Raw genomic sequence first — 25,686 nt, forward strand, 5'->3', positions numbered from 1 at the left:
CCAATGACAAAGGATATTAGGAGAGTCAGCAACATGGAATGTATAGTCAACCCCTCCTCCCCATTCACATAAACTCCCATTGGCTAAGTTCAGCAATGGTTGGGGGTAGGGGGGAGGCATGCTGCTTCTTGAATCAATAAACAAACACATATTTGGGGCTGGGGGTGGAGGTCTAGGGAGAGAAAGGGTAAATAATGCTTGTATAAAGCAGGGTCCACCAGTATCCCTTCTCATCAACAGGGGGAAGCAAACATTTGAATAATCCCTCTGCAAGCGCCCCAGAAGGGTAGACTAATAAACTAAATTAGGTTGATGCCACCAAGAACTCCCCCTCCCCTCCTCCCCGAGGCCCACACACCTAAAAATACTCCAGCAGCTGGCTGGTTTTTCTTACAGTTGATGCCGGCTGGAGAGGCTCCTGGGAGGCCCCCACAGAAACCCCTATGGAACCTCCCCTTTTTGTTGGGGGGGAGGGGAGTATGGGGTGAGCAAGGAGGAGGAGCTGGCCCTCTTCCCGGTATACAAGGGATATTCAGGCTGTAGGAGCCAAGAGCTAGTCTCTCCCACATCTAGGACCCTGAGACTTCTAACATTCTTTCCAGCTCTCAATCTGTGAGGACAATGATGCTAATAAGAATTAAAGGCATCCTAGCCCACTCAACTGGTTTTACAGACACAGAATTCTAAGACCCAGAGACATTAGTCTCAGAGGCAGAATTCAAACTCAGCTCAAGTCCACATTCTGAACTCAGGCCACTCCATCACATCACAGTCCCTTCATCTCTGTCCTTCAATTTCAGCCTAGACACCCCACCCCTGTGACGGGAAACCCCATTACCTTCTAAGGCAATGAGCCTATGGTCAGGGTTTTTGGAGGGAGCTCCAGGGAAGTCACAAAGAAAATGATCAACCCCTAACCTGGGGGTGGGGAAAGAAAGCTGCCCTTCTCCTCTACTCCCTTCTCTCTCCATCCTCAGAGACCAGAGGCAGAATCTAAGGCCAGGGAGGAGGCCGAATCAGGGTTGGTGGAGACGGTCCTCAAGCTCTAACCTTCCCCCTCTGCACTGTCCTAGAGGGGGCCAGTGCCAGCCAAAGCATGCACAAGGAGAGGGGGTGCCAAGCAAACCCCCAAATCTGAAGCCAGAGAGGCCCCAGGGAGATGATGTCCCCCAATGTGGAATAAGCTGGGGGGCAAGGGGGAGAAGTCTCCTGTTTCACGGAGCTGGTGAAGAGGGAGCTTTAGCTGAGCCTGTGGGTTTTAACTCAGCAGCATTCTCCACCTCCCACATACACTTAAAATAAGGGACTTTTATAGATGAAGACCTGACGACTTCATTTTCATGTTCTAGTCTCTGCCAAGTGATTTAAGCAAATTTGTGGGGGCAGGAGAGGGGAGGTCCCTGCCAAAGCACTGAGTCAAGACCAACGGAATTCACCACGTCCTGAAATAATGCTTGTATAAAGCAGGGCCCACCAGTAAAAAATTAAAAAAATCTTTTAGATCATAAGCCATAAGATAGGACGACCCTCCGTGGCTTGTAAACAATCCCAGGCACCAAGGAAGAAACATTCTGAGGGAGAAAAAAAAAATATGCTGCTTTAAAGTCAGTCAAAAATGGGAAGTCAAGAGTCATTTTGCCTCAGTTGTTTCATCTGTAAAATGGGTATAACAACAATTCCACACCCAAACTCCCGGGGTAGTTGTGAGAGTATGATAATGAATGGAAAGTGCTTTAAAAAACCTTTAAAAAAGACAACAAAAAATTACAGAAATGAGAGCTTTGATTCCTATTAACCCTCAAACTACACTATCATCTCCACCCCCACCCCAACCTTGAGACATGTTTAGCTCTCCCATGTAACCTTTTGATACCTCATTTTTAAAAAATTAGGAAGTATGAGACAATGGAAAGAGCACTGGATTTGGAGTCAGAGGCTCTGAGTTCAAATCTTGCCTCTGTCTACTCACTAGCTGGATGACTTTGGAAAAGGTCACACAGGTATATAGTAAGCAACGGTTGGATTTTAACTCAGATCCTTCTCACTTCAGAGTCAGACCTCTTTCCACCTGTACCTCTTGCCACCAGAATGGCTTTTTTAACAGCTGGTCTAAAGTAACAGACAAATTTTGGAAGTCTACAGGTACTCCAGAATATGCCGAGGCTGAAGGAGGTGACAGGAGGTTGATAGGTGGGCCTGGAGTCAGGAAGACCGAGTTCAAATCTCGCCTCAGGCAGGCGCTTCCTAGCCTTGTGACTCTGTGTAAGTCACAGTCACCTCTGCCTCAGTTTCCCCATCTGTAAAATGGAGATAATAACAGCACCTATACCTCTCAAGGCTGGGGGGATCAAATGAGATATTTGTAAAGTGTCATGTAAATGCTAGCTGTGGCTATCCTGCTTATCTTCACTAAGGCCGATGGCGTGTGAAATACTCAGTGTACAGACAGCATTTTACCTTGATTACCCACCTACAGTCGGGCTTCCTGCAGCACTGTCCCATTAGGAGCAGGGGTCATCAGGGATTCTGAATAGGACTGAATGGTCTCTGAATTCTTTGAGACCTTTTTATTACTACTCCAAAATAAAAAGAATGTTTCCTAGAAGATAACCAAGCTAATTTAGAGTCCCAATTGGGAATGAACAGTTTTACCTTGTTTTTTTAAATACTTAATTTTTTAAGTATAATTTAAGAAAAATTCTTAATTTTTTTCTTAACCTCGATTAGCGCCACGTGAAGGTTAATGCTCAAGCGAGCTGACTGATTAAGGTGACTTGTGTATTATATCTGAGGGTGGGATTTTTAAAAATTGGTTTCACAGCTCCTTTGTTTCAAAACTGTGTTTCCAAAATGGATTCGTTTTCCCCACCCCAACCCACCCCCCATCTGTCTTACAATAATCAGAAATGATTCCACCAGAGTTCAAGCCAGTCTTAAAGGATCCCTCTATGACTAAAAATGGGGTGCAGGCTCTGAATGGTAAAGGGGTATGGATACAGGAAGACAAAGTACCTTGAGTACGAGGTTGGGCTGTTTCTTTAATTATCTGAAGGGTTGTTATAGGAAGGAGAGCTAAGGCTTGTTCCCTTTGGCCCCAGAGGGGAGATCTAAAGGTTGATAAGGGGACAGTTTTTAGGCTCCAAGTCAGGAAAAGCTCTCTAACTGATGGTACTTCCTCCAAGTAGAACCAAGTAGAAGGCTCCCCCTTCCTTGAGGTCTTCAAGCAGAAGCTGTATTTTTTGGACAGGCTACTGGGGGCGGGAGTATCTGTGAGACCAGAAGGCTGGCCAAGGTCCCTTCCAATTCTAGAGCACTAAAAACCTTTCCAGGGGTGGCTAGTGGCACAGTGAATAGAGCACTGGCCCTGGAGTCAGGAGGACCTGAGTTCAAATCCGGCCTCAGACAGTTAACACTAGCTGTGTGACCTTGAGCAAGTGACTTAACCCCAATTACCCCTCCAAAAAGAAAGAAAAAAAAAAACACCCTTCCATTTCTAGCATGATTCCTCCCAGAGGAGCCAAGTATAAGGGAATTCACTTGGCTTAGGAATGGTCTCACTGGGGAATGGGTGACTTTTTTGTTGTTGCCTATGTTTTTTATGACTTTTTTTTTTCATTGATTTATGGAATGGAATGGGTGATTCTTTAAGAATGGCTTGAACCATGGGGCTGTCTCAAGTTGTCCGGCATTTGCATTTGTATGTACTGGGCCAATGCTGATCCAGTTTAAGGCCCCCGTACATCTTAGTCACCTTGCCCCAAACAACACGTTAGAAAGGAATCATATTAAGAGTTCAGTCAGCTGTGATCAGTCATTTCTGTGGAACATGGCTTCAGGCAAGAGTTAGTGAACTGGTGGCACAGACATCACCAAGCACTTTGTGACATTCGCTCTTCATAAGAACCAGAATTCTTTCTGGGGAAAAACGTACCAATAAACAGCCAACAGACTGGTAGGCTCCCCCTCCCCTTGCCCCCAATTTTGTCAAGATAAACGTTAATTGGGGCAGCTAGGTGGTGCAGTGAATAGAGCCGCGGCCCTGGAGTCAGGAGGACCTGAGTACAAATCAGGCCTCAGACACTTAGCACTAGCTGTGTGACCTTGGGCAAGTCACTTAGCCCCAAATGCCCTGTCTTCCCCCCTCCAAAAAAAAATAAAATAAACATTAATGCTTCTGAACTTGAATTTTAATATGAACTTCCAAGGCTTGGATTACCCACTATCATTCACCAAAAAAATGCTATCACGGGTGCTCAGGAAGAAATATATCTTCCGTTTATGCTGGGTCACACTGGGAACTGCACAGGGCAAGATTCGGCTTATTTTCATTTTTGGATCATTGGCCAAAGTGGACCCATAGCCCCAAGTGCACCAAGAAGACAACTGATGTCCATGAGGAACAAGCCCTTTGGTGACCAAATAAAAAAATAAACCTGGAAATCAGAGACACTGATGTCACTCTTCACAAGAGGAGGGTTAGTAATATGAGGGTCTGTGAGTACTGTGGACTAGCTCACACACATGAATCACTTAGGAAGTTTCAATTATTACATTAGCCCGCAAGCAAGCAAGATAGAAAGCCTCCTCCTCTGACCATGGTTCTGATGAAGAGAAAAAGACAGGAAGAATTGGCATGGACAAAGACAAGGCAGGAAGGAGAGGACTGGTTATTGGGACAATGTTAATTTCGATGGAATTTAGTATGCTATTATCAATTAATCAATCAATAAACATTTATTAAGCACCTATTAAGCCTAAAAGAGCTTCTCGGTATGTTCAGAAGAGCCTACCAGAGTGCTACTGTTCCTTGGGGGACTGCAGGGGCCCTCTAGTCCAACATTCACATTTTACAGATGGGAAAACTGAGTCAGGGAAGGAATTTGCTCAAGATCTCACAGATAGATGAGCTAGGATCTAAACCTACACCCTCGGACTACAAATCTAACTCTCCTTATATTCTAATATACTGTCTCCATTTAAAATAAAAAGAAACAGAATAAACCTACTACATCTAAATCTAAAGGAACTGAGACAATGAAGAGAACAGGTTTAAAACTTGTGAGTCTCCAGAATTAAACCAGGCACATGAAAGTTGACTGTGCTGAAGGCAGACATTGGTCATTTCAGTTATTCTAATCAAGAATTCAGACTATTTAAAAAGAGGATTATTCATTTCTTTCCTAGGGCTTAAACTAAGCCAAAGGCAAAAGGGCTCCTTTTCTCCTGCCTGCCTTCCCCCTGAGAGAAAAAAGAACCCAAATTTTTTTTTTCAAAAGCAGGGAAGGGATATGGAGAAGCGTCTACCCTTGGGTTTAACTTTAAGATTTTGGGGTTGTAGATAACATTTTGAACAAAATAAGCAGAAAGCAATCAAGGGTCTAAGATACTAAGAATTCTTCTTCCTCTGAATTACTGGCTCCATAACTTTGGTACTCTGGGCAAGGGCAGAGAGCCGAGACCCCAAAGAGGGCTTTTTTGCAGTAAATAAGTCCCCCCCCGCCCCCCCAAAAAAGGGCTCAGCTAAATAACAGACAGGTTTCAGTGGTCCTAACATTTCAGATCTGCTGGTGTGTTCAGACTGGCTTTTTGGCAATGGGAAGGGGGTTTAAAGAGTTACCCCAGCCTGGGGAAAAATGAGGCCAAAATGAGTAAGAAAAAGAGAGACTCCCAATGATTCAGAAAATGAGCCTTCTCCCTCACCCCCACTCCTCTTCAGGAAGGGAGGCTTACTCATTCTTGAAACAAAGATTTCTCTGTCATACAGCCTGAGGTTAAATGGGCTACCAGGCCAGATGAGGCACCAGTCAACCTCTGAGGTCCCCAATTCCCTCTTCTTACAAAGGGGGAAACTGAGGCCTACAGATAAAAAGGGACTTGCCCGAGCCCTTAGAGTGCTTATCTATTACACCACATTGCCTCTTAGGAAAGGAAAGTTACTCAATTCCTGCTGCAGCCCCCCTCCCCAAGCTGCTATATTTTCCCTTCCTCAAAATTACTTTATGTCGATTGTCAGGGTTTTTTTTTTCACTGATGTAAGGAAAGCCTGAAATTCCACCTAACACAAATCGGTGTCATAGAATCTTAGCGATCTGACTGAGGCCCTGAGAGGTTTAAGGAATCTATCCAGGCTTACACAATCAGGTAAGTGCTGGAGGACTCCTCCCAATGCCTTCCTATATTATAGTGGCAGAAATTAGACTTCCAGCTCCCTCCTCTCTCTGGTTTCAACTTCACGGAATATGATAGCGCCTGGAGTCCTCATCGTCATCCCCGTCCCGTGCCCCCACCCCTTCCAGCTTCCTTTACTGTGCTGTCCTCTCCCTTAGACTCTGAGCTCCTTGAGGGCAAGGACTGTCTTCTTGTTTGTAGCCCTAGCGCTTAGCACAATATCTGGCACACAGTAGGTGCTTAATAAAGGTTTACCGAATCGAACTGAAAGAAGTAGGACTTGAACTCAGGTCTTCCTGACTCCAGACCCTGCACTCTATCCACCAAGACACCCAGCTGCCCTATTAAAGTAGACTGCTGTTGTTCATTGAGCACTTACTAATTCAACTGAATAAAATGCTGCCCAGTGATTCAATTTAACAAATACTTATTAAGTATCTACCATCAGACGGGCCCTGTGCTGGACACAAGGGAGGATGTCAATTAAAAAAATAGCCCCCAACAAACCAGTCCCTTCCTTCTAGATGTCATTCTACCAGATCTAACTTTTGGCTATTGTGTGAAATTGAAAATGTCTGAAATGCGTATTTCAATAAACATTTTAAGGTCCCATAATTTTACATCTGAAAGTTTTCTGAACTTAGATCTCTCCTTAATTCAGACTAGCCTCCCTCCCTGACAACGCACCGCCCCATTCCTCACCCACTTGGGTGTACCTCCTGAGCTTTTCTTTAGCTGAATGGATGGCTTGCTTCCAGGGGGGAAGGGGAAGAGGATGTTCAAGTTAACTCCTTCCTAGCCCTGCTCCCTTCTCTAAATCCCAAGAGAGGTGTAATCTGCCTCAATGGCTGGCAAGAGTACCACCCTAATAGAAAGCAGAGCACAGAACAATCACCAAATTGGGTTTTTAGTATCGTGTTCTATCTGCTGTGATTTGTGAAGACCCCAGGAAGCTTATATGACTCTGAAAAGATCTTTTCTGCACGAGAAGCCTTGCTTTAGAGATTCTCACGGGACTGGCTGCTCACTTCAGGCCTGGAAAAAAATCTGACTGCATCCTGGAGGTTTGCTAAGACCCTACCCAGACCAGGAGCTCTTAACCTTTTTTGTGTCCTGGGTCCCCTTTGGCAGTCTGGTGAAGCCTATGGCCTTCTCAGAATCCTGCTTTTAAATATATCAAATAAAATGCACAGGATTCCAAAGGAAACCAATTCTATTGAAATATAGTTATCAAACTTAAAAAATAAATAAATAAATTCACAGACTCCAGGTCAAGAGTTCCTGTCCTAAATCAAGCACCAGATGTCCATATACAAAACCCATTTCAAGTCACTACCAGGAGTGCCTCTGATCCATCCAGAGAAGATGGAAGTTCAAAGGCATGAAGCAGAAGGAAGAAGGCAGGGGGCCTTAAAGAGAGCCATGGAAAGGAAGTAGAAGAAGCAAGGTCAGTTTCTTGTCCCATCGTCCCTGCCCCGAAGGAAAAAGTGGGAGAAGACTCCCCACCAGCCTAAGCAGCTCTCCTCCGGGGAAGGGACCTGGCCAAAGCTTGGAAGGACCAGCCGAGAATGAGCTCTAGGCCAGTCCTTCCCCTCTCTCCAGGGCAGAAGTTGGCAAACAGGCCAAGAGAGTTAGCAGAAGCGTAAGCTGGGCAGGCACTAACCTGATTCTTGATGATGAGAATAAGAGTGATGACGATGAAAAGACAGCCCAAGGCATTTAAGACATACTGTACATACTGTACCAACTTAGGCATCAATACCAGTCTGTTATAGAAGACGCTGAGGGTCTGGCCTTCCATGGCACCACGCTAGGAAGCAAAAACAGAAAATGAGAGGCACAGCCAACACGTACACCTCCAGGGGCAGACAACGGATGGAATGGGAAGCTTCCCATCTTACAAATCCAGTCCACCAGCACTTGGGAAACCTCTACTATGCTCCAAACAAAGGGGCTAATAAGCACCAGGGATCCAAAGAGAGGCAAATAAAAAAAACCCAGCCCCTCAAGGAGCTTACAATCCAATGGTGCAAACAGCGTGCCAACGCATACAATTTATATGCAAATACCATATATTATTTGTATATAATATATTTGTGATATATACATATATATTTTATATTTACATACAAATAATACATATATATTCTGACAGGTCTCAGAAAGTCAAATACATAATTCATTTATATATGAAATGTATGTATTAAATTAATACATTAATACATAGGAATATTACAAACCTCCCCGTCAGAGATTTGTAAAACTTTTTGTATCATAAACCCCTTGGGCAGTATTGAAGCCTATGGACCTTCTCTCAGAATCCTGTTTTTAAATTCATAAAAATACAGAATTAACTAATTCTATTGAAATGTGGTTATCAAAATATTTTTTTAAAGAACTTCATATACCCCAGGTTAAGAACCCCAACATTGGGGTAGTTAGGTAGTGCTAGATATAACACCAGCCCTGGAGTCAGTAAGACCTGAGTTCAAATTTAGCCTCAGATACTTGCCACTTACTAGCTGTGTGACCTTGGGCAAGTCACTTAACCCCAACTGTCCCCCCCAAAAAGAAACAATAACAAAAGAACCCCAATATGCCTTGTATGCATTGATTTAAATATGTTCCAAGCCCCATTAGATGGTGAGCTCCTTGAAGGTAGGAACTGTTTTTGCTTTCTTTGAATCCCCCTCCCTCACCAGTGCTTAGCACAGTACATGACATACTAAGTTAACATTTTATCAGGTGCCTACAATTAGGTGCTTAATAAATGCTTGGTGATTGATTAATGGTAGAGGAATCAAAATAAAACCAGAAGGCTGCATGAGAAGTCCTCCTATAGGGTCAGTGTTTGGATAGGCCTGGAGAGCCTACCCAAGGTTTTCTCCAAATTCTCCAACTGCAATACTCTCTCTATTTTAGGGGAGATCTTCAATTGCTCTGGGCGTGGTGGCTTCAGACTTTAAGGACTTTTCTGCCCTAGCAGCCTCAGATTGCCTCAGGGAAGGATGGGTCTATCTCCACCTACCACAACCACCAAGATCCAGACTACCCTTCCCTGTCCCTTGGGGGCCTTGGGTGGAGCTCCCTAGAAGCCCCACCTAGGAAGAGTCTCACCCAAATCAGCTCCCAGGACACAAGTCCAGACTTGGAAGAGGCTGGGCTTGTCCCTCACCTGAGTCATCACAATAAAGAAATGGGCCTCCTTCCCACCACCACCAACTAGACTGCTTCTTGATACCTAAAAGTTGGGATACTACACTGTGATTTCTGATACCAAGGACTGAGCCGCTATGATACCATCTTCCAAAAATAGTGATGCCATGAGACCAAAAAAAAAACCAACTTCAGGACAGACCTCAGACACCAGCTAGTCCAACCCAATATATAAATATATACTGAACCAAAAATCCCTCTACCTCATTCCCAACATGCGGTCATCCAGCCTTTGCTGGAAGACTTCAGGTGAGGTCTTACTCCTTCCCAAGGCAGCCCATTCAACCCTGAGAAGGCTTTCATTGCTAGCAACTGTCTCTTGACCTCAAGCCTGAACTGAGCCCCTATGTAACTTCTACCCAATCCCTCCTGGCTCTATCCTTTTCGGACCAATACAGAAAGTATAATACAAACTCCAAAATGGAGGTCAACTGGGCCCCCATCTTAAATATCTCCAGTTCCTTCATCCCATCCTCCTATGATGAAGGCTCAAGGTCCTCCACCATGCTGTAGCCTTCCTTGGTCACTCTCCAGCTTAACAACAGCTTTCTTAAAACGTGGAGCCCAATACTCCAGAGGACCAGAGCAGAGGACATAACGGGATTATCATATCAATACCATAACTCGCTTAATGCAACATGAGCTTCTTGTCATCTCTCTCTTACAAAGCCACTGTGAGGCAGACCAAAATTATTCCCATTGAACAGATGAGGAAACTGAGGGGCAGAGTGACTTTGATGACTAATCCTCGCTGGCAAAAAAGAGTTAGGAGAAGACCCAATTTAAGAAGGCAGGTGGGTTCCTTCCCATTCCAGGACTTTTTGTGTATTCTAGGTACAAACGTTGACTCAATCTAATTTTCTCGATTATAGCCTGCTCTAGAGAGGGAGAAATTGGCCTCCCCTGGGTTCTCCTCTTTGACCCTATGCCTAAGTGCCCAGCTCCTCCAATATTTCCCTGCCTGAATAAGATGCCCAGGATTCCTGGACAAGGAAGAGAGATATGACTTTACCTCTTCAAACCAAAGGAGAGGAAGAACAACCGGCTGGATTTTTCCAGTTTGCCTAAAGAAAAATAGCAAGAAAATCCAGAATCACATTTTAATAAAGTTGAAGGCATATTTCACATGTAGCAAGAGGCAGCTTGGGTTGGCCTAAGAGTCAGGAAGACCTGGGTTCAAGTCCTACCCCTGACAGCAAACTAATTAAGTGTCCCCTGCCCAGACAAGTCCCTTTACCCTTCAGGCAATAAAGGAGGAAGGGGAAAGGAATAAGCATTTTTTAAGCTCCCACTGTGTACCCAGCACTGTGCTAAGTACTTTTAGAATGTTATTTCTTTTAATCCTGCGACATGGGTGCTTTTATTATACCCAATTTACAATTGAGGAAACTGAGGCAGACAGCAGTAAGGTAACTTGCCCAGGGTCAAACAGCTAGTACTATAACTTGCAAAACTGGTTCTAATCTGCATGGGGTGGGGTAGAGGGGGAAAAATGGAGTTTCCTAATTGGGAATCCCTTCCACCAATGCAAATCACAGTGTCTGGCCTTATGAAAGAAAATAAATTATATGTGTTATCAAGTTTAAGGCATGCATGAGAACAAAGAAGGTCATGGGATCATGGGCCTAAAACTAGAAGGAACGTAGGAGGTAAGCATCCTCCTCATTTTACAGATGAGAAAATTTGCCCCGGTAAACATGTACGGCAGGATTTGAATTCAGATCTTCCTGAATCCAGGTCTGGTGTCCTTACGCAGAGTGCCCTGCCATCCCTCACCCTTTGTTAGTGGGCAGGATAGAAAGGCTCAGACAGCTGAGATTTTCATCAGGAAGGAAGACATCACCATACATTAGCAAGGACCCAGGGCTGGGGGAATCAGAAAACCTGGGGATCAAATCCGAGCTCAGACACTTAGCACTCACCCAGAAACACCTGGCCGTGTAAACTTGAGCAAGTTACTTAACCCCAATTGCTTTAAAAAAAAAAAAAAGAAAAGGTGGGATCTGGCTCAGTCCTTCACCCATCTCGGAGCCTTCAATGATCCCTTTGGAATCATAACTTTAGAGGACCTTGGGGGTCAAATATTGTCCAAGTTTCTCATTTTAGAGAGGAAGAAACCAAGACCCATATGACTCTTGAGCAGAAACCCCCCAGGCTGGGGCTCTTCCCCCTACCAGGGTCCCCGCCTCCAAAAAGAAAGGAACAAAGTTGAGGAGAGTGGGGGGCAGCTAGGTGGCACAGTGAATAGAGCATCAGCCCTGGAGTCAGGAGGACCTGATTTCAAATCCGGCCTCAGACACTTAACACTTACTAGTTATATGACCTTGGGCAAGTCACTTAACCCCACTGGCCTTGCCTTCCCCCTCCAAAAAGTAAAAAAATAATAACAAGGTGGGGAGGGTGGGAGAAGAGAAGCAAAAAAAGACATTTCTAGCCTCAATTGTGAAGAGGCTACAAAGACTGTCTGTTGGGGACATATTTCAGCCACTAGAGTTAGTTGGAATAAATGAGGGGTGGTCAGCCCTGAGTCAAAGACACAATGTGTGGACAGAGCGCTGGACTTGGGAGTCAGGAAGACCTGGGTGCGAATCCTGCCTCAGGCACTGAATACATGACTCTGGGCAAGGAGGGGGGAAGGCAGGGCAATTGGGGTTAAGTGACTTGCCCAAGGTCACATGGCTAGTAAGTGTTAGCTAAGTGTCTGAGGCTGAATTTGAACTCTGGTCCTCCTGACTTCAGCGCCAGTGCTCTATTCACTGCACCACCTAGCCACCCCCAATCTTGTCTCTTCTGTAGGCTTTAGTTCTGAAGGGGCTGGACTCTGACCTTTAAGGTCTAGAGTCTAGGGTCCATAAAGGAAATGAAGACTCAGGACACAGTAGAATGCTGATTTGCTGTAAGGACAGTCCTTTAAAGAATTCCTGCTGGAATGTCTCAGTATCTCAAGCATTGAAGAGTTAAGAATAGTAAGCATTTATATAGCACTTCAAGGTTGGGGCGGCTAGGTGGCGCCACTGTGCATAGAGTGCCAGGTCTGCCGTCAAGAAAACTCATGGCCCTGAATTCAAATCTAGCCTTTTTTCATTTAACTGTATGATCCTGGGTAAGTCACTTTATACTATTTGCCTCAGTTTCTTCATCTGTCAAATGAGCTGGAGAAGGAAATGGCAAACTGCTCCAGTATCTCTGTCAAGAAAACCCCAAATGGGGTCACAAGAAGTAAGATACCCCACAAACAGCTGAATGACAACTTAAGGTTTTCTGTGGTGTGTGTGTATCCACACACACAATGTGATGCAAGTCCCACAACAACCCAGTGTGGTCCAGTTCAGTTGTTTTCAGCTGTACCCAACAGTGACCCTGTTTGGGGTTTTCTTGGCAGAGGTACTGGAATAGTCTGTCCTTTTCTTCTCCACTCATTCTACAGATAAGGAAACTGAGGCAAACAGGGTGAAGTGACTTGTCCAGGGTCACAGAGCTAGTGTCTCCGGCCAGATTTGAATTCAGGAAGATGAGTCTTCCAGTCTCCAGGCCCCACACTATATTATCCCCCATTTTAGAGATAAGGAAACTAAGGTTATTCGAGAAGTGAAAGTGACTGCCGCTAGGTGGCAGTGAATAGAGCACAGGCCCTAGAGTCAGGAGGACCTGAGTTCAAATCGACCTCAGATACTTAACACTTACTAGCCGAGTGACTTTGGGCAAGTCACTTAACCCCAATTGCCCTGCCTTCCCCTCTGCAAAAAAGAAAAAAAAAAAGAGACTTGCCAGATTAACCCTAACAGCTAAAATATGCCTCCAGGAGACAGTCTTTGTAGGATCTCAACTTTGGCTCGCTCCAAGAAAAGAACATTTTGAGGCTAAAAATGTCCCTTTTTGATTCTCCTCACTCACTCTTCACCCTTGTATCTTTCTTTTTAGAGGCAAGGAGCTGGGGAATGAAGAGCCCCACAACTAGGAAGTTGTATTGATTGACACAACATGACTAGGTCTGAGGCACAGCCTGAACCCAGGTCTCCTGGCTGCAGATCCAGTCCTTTAGCTGCTACTCAGAAAGAAGAGCCTGGCAGGGCCCGGATTCTATTATCAATCCAGTAAGACCAACAACGACGGACTCACTGGCTACGCGGGCATGGGGGGAAATCCGGCTGCCACAGCTGCACTCACCCAATGCCTGGGACAGCCTTTGTATACAGACTCAGCTGCAGTTTGACAGAACAGTTCATGGGGATGCCGGTGACCTGAAGTCAGGGTGAGAGAACAATAATAATGTCAGCAAGAACAATACCAGCTTACATTCATTCAGCCCTTGAAGGTCTAACAAAAGCTTACAAATACATAATCTAATTTAAATAAAGGAACCAACCCCCTTCTCCATCCCTACCATCTAGAGACTAGACTCAGGCTCTCTCCAACCTTGGATTCTGTTTATGAAAGAGTCGATGAGGGATGGTTTGGGGGAAAGCCTGATTATTCTCCCCAAAACCAATCTCATATGACTATGGACCACCGCCCAATGTGTGGTGGCCAAGTGGTGAAGTGAATGGAATTCTGAATGGAATCAGGAAGACCAGAGTTCAAATCCAGCCTTAGCGATGTGACCCTGGGCAAGTCACTTCACCTCTTTTTGCTTCTGTAAACAGAATTCATACTTTACTGCAAAGCACAACAAAAGCCTATGTGATCATGATACACATGGGCCCCCATCCTTCTAAATATTCCATCTGTTCCTTACTCAGTAGCCTTAAGCTGGGGTCCACCAATTTTTTAAAAATATTTTTAAAACTACATCTCATTCTATTTGTGACCCTACGTATTTTAGTTTATGTATTTAAAATATGGTTCTGAGAAGGAGTCCATAGGCTTCACCAGACTGTAGCCCAATGGGTCCAGAACACAAACAAGGAAAGAAATCTTGATCTAGAATTGTTTTCAGTGCTATTCAGATCTCTGGAGATGCCTTAATCTTCCCTACATCAGGTATTTCAGGTGTGATAGACCAGAGGATACCTGAGTATAGGGGAAAAGATGAAAAAAGATGGGCATGGAATGGACAAAAAGGTGGATGATGTGCCCAGGGATCTGAGCACAGCTCCCTCCATCCCCAAAACAAATGGAGGAAGAAAAGCAACACCACACTGCAAAGTTGCAGCTTGTCTCAAGAAAGTTTATATTTAACTCCACCAAGAGGTATTATGTCCCAGGGTCAATCTGTCAGTTATTATAAGATTATCTCTTATCAGGTAAGGCCTCTCCCATCAGATAAATCCATTAAGTCCAGATAAGGAACAATCTCACGGGGAGACTCCCTCATAACTAATATGGGCTGATATGAAGGGCCAAAGGCTTCATGTGAGCCAAGGTTGCTTCCCAAAGGTCTTCTGACTTCAGGAACCGGAAGACAAAGATCTCTCCCTGAGCTCCTGAGGCTCATCCTCAGCCCTCGCCTCCTGCAATGTATCACTTCCCTTTGGAGATGGGCTCAAATCCCCCCCTCAGCACATGAGCTATGGGCCCATCTCATCAACAAAATAAAATGGCTGACCCTTAATTAACCAATGATTTGGGGAGTTTCAGAGTTTCCCCTTTTCTCTATTCTCATTTCAAGACCTCAGTCTCTGAAGGTTGAACTAACCTTCTCCTTTATCCAACCTCAGTCAACCTTACAAGGAAATCTCTAGTGTAGGGGTCGGGAACCTGTGGCCTCGAGACCACATGTGGCCCTGAGACCACATGTGGCCCTCTAGGTCCAATTGTGGCCCTCTGACTGAATCCAAACTTCACGGAACAATTCCCTAAATTAAAGGATTTGTACTGTAAAACTTAACTCAATCAAAAGGCTTCACCCAAAGACCTAGGAGGCCACATGTGGCCTGAGGCCACCCCTGCCTATGCTGGATACAAAGATAGTCTCTCCTTCCAAGGGTAACATGATGTCATTCTCAGCCCCTCTATGTAATATTTATTCTCTCATTAATTGTTAACCAATGAGAGCTGATTCCCACCCTGGGGAACACTTACTCTCCAAAGGGTATATAAATCGTGAGCCTGCTGCCATGCTGGTCTAAGAGAGACAGCCAGATGACCATCCTTTTATTAAAATGCTGGCATTATTAGTAAAATGATTAAATTACCCAGAAATTATGTCTCTCTAAGGCACACATTGATGATAATAACAGTAACTAACATTTACAAAGTACACAGGGAGCAGTTAGATGGTGTAGTGGATAGAGTACCAGGCCTGGAGTCAGGAAGACCTAAATTCAAATGAGGCCTCAGGCATCTACTGTGTGATCCTGGACAAGTCACTTCCCCCTGTTTGCCTCAGTTGTAAAATGAGAGGGAGAAGGAAATAACAAACCACTCCAGTATCAGCCAAGAAAATGCCAAACCCTGGAAGACTTACATGGGTTGATGCAAAGGGAAATGTACTGTGTACAAAGTAACAGCAATACCATAGGGTGATTGGCTGTGAGGGACTTAGCAATGCTCAGTGACCCAAAGATCCATGACAACTCTAAAGGGAGGGGCTTCGGACGAAGAAGGCTCCCCACCCCCAGAGGAAGAAGGGACGATGTCCAAGCACAGATCGAAACAACTTTGGGTTTGGGTTTTATTTTTCACTTTCTTATTATTGAGGTTTTTATTTAATCTGTTTTCTTCCATGACATGACTATTATGGAAGTGTTTTTGCAAGACTACACATATATAACCTAGATAGAATTACTTGCCTGCTCAATGAGGGGAGGTGGAGAGGGAGGGAGAAAATGTGGAACTCAAAAAAGTTTAAAAACAAATGTTAAAAAATGTTTACATGTAACTGGGGAAAAATGGAAGGAAGAAAGGAAAGAAGGGAGGGAGGGAGGGAGGGAGGAAGGAAGGAAGGAAGGAAGGAAGGAAGGAAGGAAGGAAGGAAGGAAGGATGGAGGGGATAAGGAAGAGAAAGAAAGGAAGGAAGGAAGCTATGTGAGGTCACATAGCTAGTGTCTGAGGCAATTTTTACACAAGGTCTTTGTGATTCCCAGTCAAGGAAACTAACCCCTACGTCACCCACCTATCTCTAAAGGCCCTTTCTACTCTGAGTCTATATTCCTATGATTCCTACCAGATCTCCCAGATCTTGATCTATGATTATGTAAAAACAAATACAAGATGGTAAATCTCCTTCCTAGAGTCTTTTCCCCGAAGATGTAGAAGTAGACAGGCAAGAGACAGAGAGATAAAGGCAGAGAGACACACACACACACAGAGAGAGAGAGAGAGAGAGAGAGAGAGAGAGAGAGAGAGAGAGAGAGAAAGAGAGCAAGAGAGAGAGAGAGAGAAGAAGAGAACAAGACAGAGACAGAGAAAGACAGTGAACCAGAGACAGAGAGAGAAAGACAAAGAGACAGAGAAAGAGAAGCAGCAGGCTCCCTCTCTATAAAGGTCACACCTACAGCTTCCATCAAACCACCGTCTGGCACTCTGCTCCTCTGGTTTCCAATACTCTGGGAATTCTCCTAAAGTAAAGGTTTTTAATTAACCTTGTCTGTGTCCTAGCCCACCTTGCACAGCATGTAGTGAAGTTAACTGCTTCTCAGAATCATGTTTTTAAATGCATAAATACATAGCATTACAAAGGAGAAAAGAAGGAAGGAAGGAAGGAAGGAAGGAAGGAAGGAAGGAAGGAAGGAAGGAAGGAAGGAAGGAAGGAAGGAAGGAGAAGGAAAGAAATGAAAAAAAAGAAAAAAGGAAATAAAAGAAAGGAAAGGAAGAAGGAAAGAAATGAAAAAAGAAAGGAAGAAAATGTAGCTGGGCTTGTAATGAAAGAGGAGAGGGGAAGCTGGAGAAGCACTTTAAGGTCTGCATGTCCTGCGATTATTGTCTCATTGGACCCCGCAGTCCTGGGAGGCAGGTCATCACCATCCCTGTTTTACAGCTGAGAACACTGAGGAGTCAGAGAAGCCGAAGAGCTGAGATCTGTGGCTGGCACATATCCAGCACTACGTAACAGCCAGCTGTCTGCCTCCATCATCATCACTCTGGCGTGCCCAGAGTCACACAGCTAGTAAATATCCGGGACTCAGGTCCTAGGATTCCTGGGTTTAGTGCTCTACCCGCTGCAATGCCTAGCTGCCCAAAAGGTTGAGGAGGCTGTAACAGAAGATGGAAACTCCTAACAAGGATTGTGTTTTAAATTCCCTTAAGCCTCCCCTCAAGAGGCATGGCATAGGAGAGAGAGAGGAAGCCTGCTGGAGCCGGAAAGACCTGGCCTCTAACACATACTAATGGACCAGTCCCTGAACCTCTCAGCATGGACTAGCTGCAGCCTTGTGCCTGGAGGGGGCGCCACTGTGGCGGGTCCCACCATCCTCCCAGTGGCCCAGGTGGGCAGTTTCCAGGGTATCCTCAGCATCTCCTCTGCCTCAGCCCACACAGCCAAGGCATGAGCTTCTCCCTTCCCATCTCTCCCCTCGCCCAGCTCTCACCCTGGTGCTTCAATGATCCCACCTCCTGTTTGAGTCCCTCCCCTGCCAGCTGCCAAAGGGGCTTTCCTCAAACACAGGCCCGACCTTTCACAAACCAGCGGCTCTCTCTGGCCCTCAGCATCAGAAATAAAGTCCTCTGCTTGGAGTTTCAAGTTTTTTTTATAATCTGGCCCGTTCCTACTTTTCTGGTCTTTTTAAAATTTATTTTGCAGTCTTAGAATCCAACCTACTGACCTAATTACTGCTTACTGTACAGGACACTCCCACCTCCATGTCCTCAGTGCCTAGAATTCATTCCCCTCTTCACTTGGCCTGGAGTTAAGAATACTCGAATTCAAATTCGGACTCAAGACACTAGCTGTGTCCCCCCACCCCGTCAAGTTGCTTAACCCCATTTGCCTCAGTTCCTCATCTGTCAAATGAGGCAGAGAAGGAAATGGCAAACCACTCTAGTATCTCTGTGAAGAAAACATCAAATCTGGCCTCAGATACTTACTAGCTGTGTGACCCTAGGCAAGTCACTTAACCCCAATTACCACCCCCCCAAAAAAAGCAACCAAGTACTCCAAAGACCCAGCTTCTCCCTCCATGTCCTGTGGAGCCCAGGGCCATGTTACAGAGCTCCCATCTCTGTAACCTTCTCCACAGCTTACCTTATTGGCAAAACGCCCCAGGCCCATCCCCTGAACAGGCTTGGCATAAAATGTGCCAGCCTGACACTTTTCAAGCCAGTGGGTTGCCTCTGCTTAATTGGCCGCCTTAGTAGACAGGCAGACCAATAACCATTAATTAGTTTACAATTTTATAGTCCTTTTATAGCGGCAATTCTCCAACAAAGCTGTTTAAATCTGTGCACTGTGGAGTCTGGATGAGTGAAGCAGCTTCACTAACTGACAAAGCCCCCTGACGAGCATTTGAACATTTCCTCTGTCAATCAGCCAATGAGTATTTAGTGAGTACCTACTATGTGCCAGGAGCTGTGCTAAGGCTGTTAAAATATGTGTGGTTCCTATCAGACCGACCAACATAACAGAACAGGAAGATGATAAATGATGGAGAATATGTGGGAAAGTTGGAATACTAATGCATTATTGGTGGAGTTGTGAGCTGATCCAACCTTTCTGGAGAGCAATTTGGAACTATGCCCAAAGGGCTATAAAAATGTGCATACCCTTTGGCCCAGCAATGCCACTTCTAGGGCTGTATCCCAAAGAGATCATAAAAACGGGAGAAGGACCCACATGTACGAAAATATCTATAGCAGCTCTTTTTGTGAGGGTCAAGAACTGCAAATTGAGGGGATGCCCATCAGCTGGGGAATGGTTGAACAAGCAGTGGTATATGAAAGTATTGGAATACTATTGTGCTAAAAGAAATGACTGGAAAGACTTCTATGAACTGATGCTGAGTGAGGGGAGCAGAACCAGGGGAACATGGTACAGAGTAACAGCCACAATGTGCAATGCCTGATTTTGATAGACTCAGCCATGCAAGGCCCTAAAACAATTTCAAAAGACTCATGATGGAAAATCCCATCCACATCCAGAGAAAGAACTGTGGAGGCTGAATGCAATGAAGCAGACCATTTCCTTTTGTTTTGTTGTTTTTCTCATGGTTCCTCCTCGAATGAACATTCAAATTCTTCTATACAACATGACTAATGTGAAAATATATTTAATAGGAATGTATTTGTAGAGCCTATATCAGAATGCCTGCCATTTGGGAGAGGGAGGGGGGGGGCGAATTTTAAATCTATGGAAGTGAATGTTGAAAACTAAAAATAAATACAATTTTAAAAAGAAGCATAGTATAAATCTAACAAAATTCTTTTCCCTTCTAAAAAATTATGTATGGGTATGTATGTATATATGTATGTGGATGTTATATATACATATGTGTATAAAAATCTTATTTAATGATGAATATGAGATGTCTGTGGGGCATCCAGAGATTTTCAGCAGGCAGCTGGTGATGTGGAATTGTCAAAGAGGTTGAAAACAGCTGGACAGGTAGCCTTGGGAGTCATAGCCACAGAAGTGATCATTCAACCCAAGGAAACCAATGAGATCACTGGGATAAGGGGGTTTTAACTTTTTCTGCGTCCTGGCCCTTCTTGGCAGTAGGGATTTAAAATCCTTCTTAGCATAATCCTTTTAAATGTATAAAGTAAAATGTACAAGATGACTAAGAAAGCCAATGATATTGAAATACAGTTACCAAAAATTTTTTTAAAAGTTCAGATTCTCTCACCCTCTGCTATAAAAAGGCCCACCCACCCATCCACCCACTGCATGTGAGACAGGAATGATGTCTGAAATTGACAAAGTCTGTACAAAAGCTTCAGGAAAGCAAGGTCACAGAAATCCTGGGGGGGAGAGCAGCCAGGCAGAAAGTGTCAAAAGCCCAGAAAAAAGTCAAGAAGGGAGGGACTGAGAAAGGGCTGCCACAATGAGCTGCTCATGCACCTGCCATGACCTTGGAGAGAACAATCTCCAAGGAGTGGGGGGGCAGGAAGCCAGCCTGGCAGGGATTAAGAAAGGAGTGGGAGGCAGAAGGGGGTACACCCTGAGCTTAGAAAAATCCTTCCCGAGTCTGACTAGGAAAGGCAGAAGAAGGGGCCCAGGGCTGGAGGATGGGAGAGTCAAGGGAAGGGCTTTTTGTTTTTTAAAACACATTTTTAAAGGACTGATCTGGACACATTTGTAGGTAACGAGGAAGGAGCCAGTGAAGAGGAGACTGAAGAACAGGGAGGGAAATAATTTGTTGTTGTTTAGTTGCTCAGGCATGTCTGACTCTGTGACCCCAATTGGGGTTTTCTTGGCAAAGATATTGGAGTGATTTCCCCTTTCTTCTTCCAGCTCATTTTACAGATGAGAAAACCTAGGCAAACAAGGTTAAGTGACTTGCCCAGGGTCTATTAAATGTCTGAGGCCAGATTTGATGTTTTCTTGGCAGAGACACTAGAGTAGTTTGACATTTCTTCTTCCAGCTGATTTTTGCGGATAAGGAAACTGAGGCAAACAGGATTAGTGAGGAGCACACAGCTTGTAAATGTCGGAGGCCATATCTGAACTCCGTGAGAGAACAGGAGAATATATCTGAATCAGGGTCTTCATGATTCCAGGCCTGGAACACTATCTACTTGCACCACCCAGCTGCCTCCAATAAGGAAGCCCATACTGAGTCAGCAAGCCCCTCCCCCGACACAACAAGGCCCAGGACCCCTTCCTTCTTCGAAGGCAGGTGCTGACTTACCGGGTGCACTTCAAGGAACAGGGAGTGTTCTTCCTTGTTGGGATGGAGCCCAATCACAGACTCAACCAGGTCCGGATCTGCGTTGTAGAAATGTGGGTGGGAAAGGAAGAGTGGGGCATCTGGGAAAGACAAGGAAGAAAGGGTGAATCCTCCCACAGCTACTGAGGTCAGACCCATACAGTCGTGCCCACCTGGTGCCCAAATGAAGCGGGGCTAGCACCCAGAGCAGGAAAAAGAAGGAACAGCCCGCATGATGCCCTCTCCCATACTTGGCTGGCTGGATCAAAGCAGGCTTTCCAGGCCTCAGTGGAGGAAACTGTGAAATGGGAACCTGATTCACTGGGAGATGAAAAGGAGGCAAAACCCAGAGACACAAAAACTTCTCTTTCAATCAGTCACTAAGGGCCGGTCTGTGACAGAGGTGGACACCAGCCATCAGCAAAAGAGCCAACAGTAGCACATTTGCCCAGACTCTTGCCCAGTCAAGTAACATACACACACACCTACAAACAGAGACTTTTTTAATCCTACCTGTAACCCTGGGTAAGTCACTTTCCCTTTATGGGTTCGTTTCTTATTCTATGAAATGAGACTGGACTAGTTGACTCACAGAGTCAATCAATCATCAACAATTAGCGCCTTGTGTGAAATCATAACATAGCTGATGTTTACAGAACACTTTAAGACTGCCAGAGTGCTTCATGTGTTACCTCATTTGATCAGCACACTAACCCATTATGATGCCCATTTTACAGCTAAGGAAACTGAGGCACAGGGTAAAGTGACTTGCCCAGGGTCACACAGCTAGAAAGTGTCTGAAGCCAAATTTGAACACAGATCTTCCTGACTTCCTGACTCTAGGTACGGCACTCTATCCACCGTGCCACCTAGCTGCCCAACAAAGACCCTGCTGAATTTCAATTTTAAGCAGAAAGGAAAAATATACTCCATCAATTTGCCAATACGTTTTTCTTGCTGGGATCATTAGCCTGGCAGGCTGGCCCTCATGGTGGCAGAGATACACAGTTTTGCACACATCTCTGCGGATTTTCCAGGCAGAAGTGCAAGAGATGGACCTGGGTGATAACTGTTAATTAATTTATGACTTTACAGGACTCCCAGGCGGCACCCAACCTCCTCACAGAGCTGGAGTGGCCCATCCATCCCATGCCTAGCACCACCTGTTCCACATGTGTGAGCTGCCTCCCAAGACGTTATTTCCAGTGTGGATCACAAGAGATGCTAGGCCAATAACTCTTAATTAATTTACAGCTTTATAGGCCTTTTATTCTAGCAATTCCCCCACCATCAAAATTATGTCTCCTGATAGGATGATTAGGACATGCTGGCTGAGCAGAAAATGGGTCACGCCTCAGCGCCAGGGCACAATGTTCGGAGAGTTCTGAAGGTGGAATTTTTCTTCAAGTTTCTTCCCTGGTTTCATAATGTTCTTGAGACCTTAAAAGGGAAATTCTAGAAGCATCACTCCTACAGCTGACATCTCTGGCACTTACTGCCTATTTGACCTTGGGCAGAGCGTTCTCTCTCTTCTCTCTCTCTGTCTCTCTCTCCCTCTCTCTCTCTCTCTCCCTCTCTGTCTCTCTCCTCCTCCTCTCTCTCTCTCCCCCCCTTGCCTTCTCCCCACTCTATGTCTCTGTCTCTCCCTCCCTCCCTTCCTCTCTCTTTCTCTCTCTGAAGCACAGTCTCCTCATCTGAAAATTGAGGGATGGGGACCAAAACTTAGTGAAGTAAGGTCTGCATACCCCTGGGGGTCCCTTTCTCTTCTGGTGTGTGTGTGGGGGAAGTATCCATGTGATCAACATTATTTTCACAAAAATTCTAAGCCTTTTAAATTTCTCATATTATAAATATCAATATCTATAACACATAAACAAAAGCTCTTTGGGATGGGGGGAGAATCCTTAACTTTTAGGCATGTAAAGAGATCCTGAGGCCCAAAAGCTTGAGACCCACTTGATAAATGATCTGAGGTCCTTCCAAGTTCTAAGTCCTTCCAAACAGGTGTAAGTAAGCACCTTGGGCATAGACACCTCTTGGAGCCATAACTAGGAAAGGTCCGGGTGACTAGGGCTCTGGCCCAGGACGCCTACATTTACAGAGCACCCCCAGCAACACTCACGGATTTTCTGCTGTCTAAAAACAATCAAATCCAGCCCCTCGTTAGCAATAACAGACAGCATTTACACAGCTTTAAGATTTGCAGAGCACATTACAGCCTCAGGAGGGAGGTGTTATCATGATTCCCATTTCATAGGCTGGAAAACTGAAGCAAACAGAGGTTAAGTGAATTACCCAGGATGCCACAGCTCAGCCACAGTCTGAGGTCATATTTTGACTCTGGTCTTCCTGACTGCATGTCCGGTGCTCCACCCACCAAGCCACCCGAATACCCCCAAAAGAATGAGTTAAACTCTAAACTACCAAATCTCTCTCTACTGGCCAAACCCCAACTGAGCTCCTCCCTGGCAGTGTCTGAGGACCCGTGCTGTGTTATCGGCACCCTGGACTTACTTCTGTGCTGTCTGCCTTGGGAGGAAAAAAATGGCTAGTTACAGTCTTGTGGCCTCTGCGAGAGAAGCCGTACAGAAAATCCTCTTCTGTTTCACCACGGAGGAGCACGACCCATCCGGCCACTGCCCAAGGACACTGACCCAGAGGACAATTCACCAGCCGGGACACAAGGGAAGCCACCTGCCCACTGAGCAGCTGTAGATGTTCAAGGGAGTCTGGAAGGAGGGCAGTGCAATCAGCGCTTTGCCCAAGGGTAAAGAACAGGGGGCCCACTTGTGGCACTTCAGCCATGAAGAAACAATCTTCTCTAAAACTTAAGAATCAAAAAAAAAATAGATCTTAGTAAGCTAAGACACTGGACAGGCTCAAGTAAGAAGAGAAAACTAGGGGGCACAGTGGATAGAGCACTGTGCTTGGAGTCAGAAAGACCTGAGTTCAAATCCTCCTCAGGCACTTACTAGCTGTGTGACCCTGGGCAAGTCACTTCGCCTCTGTTCTCACCTCACTTTCCTCATCTATAAAATGGGGATGATGAGAACACCTACCTCCCATTTTTTGTTACGAGAAACAAATGAGATAATAATTATAAACCACTTATCACAGTATCTGGCACATCGTAAGCTGTTGTTATTATTGCTATTACTTAACACTCTGCCTCACTTTCCTCACCTGTAAAATGGGCATAAGGATAGCACCTGCCTGCCAGGTTATTAGGAGGACAAGGTGAGATCATGCATATTATCTCTAAACACCATGCCACCTAGATGCTTCAAGCAGCATTAAGCTAAAGGAGGGGACCACCAAACAGCCCCCAGCTGAGCTCTGCCTAGGCGCTGTAAGAATCCTAGCTCTAATTGTGATCTTGCTAGGGAGAGGGAAGGCACATCTGTGCAAAATAAAAAACAATGGAAATGTTCAGTTGGAAGACAGAATCTTCAATGAGGAGATGGTCCAAGGGATAAAACTTCTAAGGCCACCCAGCCCAGCCCCTTCATTTACAGAAGAGGAAATTATTTGTTTGGGGAGGAGGAAGAGGGGAGGGGGAGGGAGAAGAGCTGGTATCAGAGGCAGGATCTGACTCCAAGCCAAGCCTTTCTCTCGACCACTCGCTGGCCTTCCTCTCTAGCTGATCTGTGCCTGATCACCAAAGGAGAAGGGTAAGATCAGTGTCGGTGGAGGTGACTTTGGATCCTTGGGGCTCGCCCAAACTGGCAGAATATTTACTCCGAAGAGAATTCTGCCAGCCTCGCAGCAACATGGCTCACCCACAGGGTCTCATCATGCTGGCAAGGAAGACATACAGAGAAAAGGGATGGAATATCACCCAATTATTGTGCCACCATCTCTACTCAGAGTACCTCAATTCTAACTCCGGAGCCCAGGTATCATTGAATTTCTTTTTATTATGTTTCTAATGAGCAGCTTTTCCCATCCCTCCCCCCATCAGAATGGGGGCTCCCCTGAGGACAAGGGCAGTAGGGGATTTTTTTGCCTTTCTTTTTACTCCTGGCACTTACATATGTCTGACACAATTATAATACACGCTTGTAAAAAGAAACATCCATAAGCATAATGACCAAGAGGATGACAGAATAACCAGCGATCGAGAAGAAACTGATCTCAGAGGATGTCTTACTTACTTAATTGACAAGAGCTCATATTCTGGATTCCTGACTCCAGGCAAGGACAGAAACCTTCATTCGGTGGGTAGACAGACCCGTTGGCAAATAAGGTGTTAGGGGCCACAAAGCGATAAGTAGGAATACCCTTGAACTCTCCTGATTTTTCATAATCAAAACTCAGAGACCTAGAGGGTTAAAAGAGAAAAATAACTAAAGAAAAGTATTATCGACAACCAGAAAGATAAAATAGGGAAGAGAAAAGAAAAGAAAAGAAAAGAAAAGAAAAGAAAAGAAAAGAGAAGAAAAGAAGAGAAAAGAAGAGAAAAGAAGAGAAAAGAAAAGAAAGGAAAAGAAAGGAAAAGAAAGGAAAAGAAAAGAAAAGGAAAGGAAAGGAAAGGAAAGGAAAGGAAAGGAAAGGAAAGGAA

The 25,686-nt window shown here is 45.1% G+C and overlaps 1 protein-coding gene across 4 annotated transcripts in view; it reads right to left on the reverse strand.

The window, feature by feature from the left end:
* The window catches only part of LOC138141636 (scavenger receptor class B member 1-like), a 103,180-nt gene that overhangs the window by 2,781 nt on the left and 74,713 nt on the right, over positions 1 to 25,686 (reverse strand). The window contains exons 7-12 of one of the 4 annotated variants that reach the window (XM_069082258.1): positions 25,280 to 25,446; positions 21,108 to 21,226; positions 13,552 to 13,625; positions 10,397 to 10,448; positions 7,828 to 7,978; positions 1,219 to 1,237 (exon numbers count right to left, since the gene is read on the reverse strand). In XM_069082258.1, the coding sequence (XP_068938359.1) occupies positions 1,219 to 1,237; positions 7,828 to 7,978; positions 10,397 to 10,448; positions 13,552 to 13,625; positions 21,108 to 21,226; positions 25,280 to 25,446 (582 nt within the window). Of the gene's footprint in view, positions 1 to 1,218; positions 1,238 to 2,457; positions 2,600 to 7,827; positions 7,979 to 10,396; positions 10,449 to 13,551; positions 13,626 to 21,107; positions 21,227 to 25,279; positions 25,447 to 25,686 lie in introns of all 4 variants that reach the window. The other 3 variants (XM_069065497.1, XM_069072004.1, XM_069078539.1) reach the window with 3 other exon arrangements.

The sequence above is a fragment of the Petaurus breviceps genome, unplaced genomic scaffold, assembly GCF_028583685.1.
Source record: "Petaurus breviceps papuanus isolate PSGF00001 unplaced genomic scaffold, PetGlider_PUasm1.0 100, whole genome shotgun sequence".
Lineage (NCBI taxonomy): Eukaryota > Metazoa > Chordata > Mammalia > Diprotodontia > Petauridae > Petaurus > Petaurus breviceps.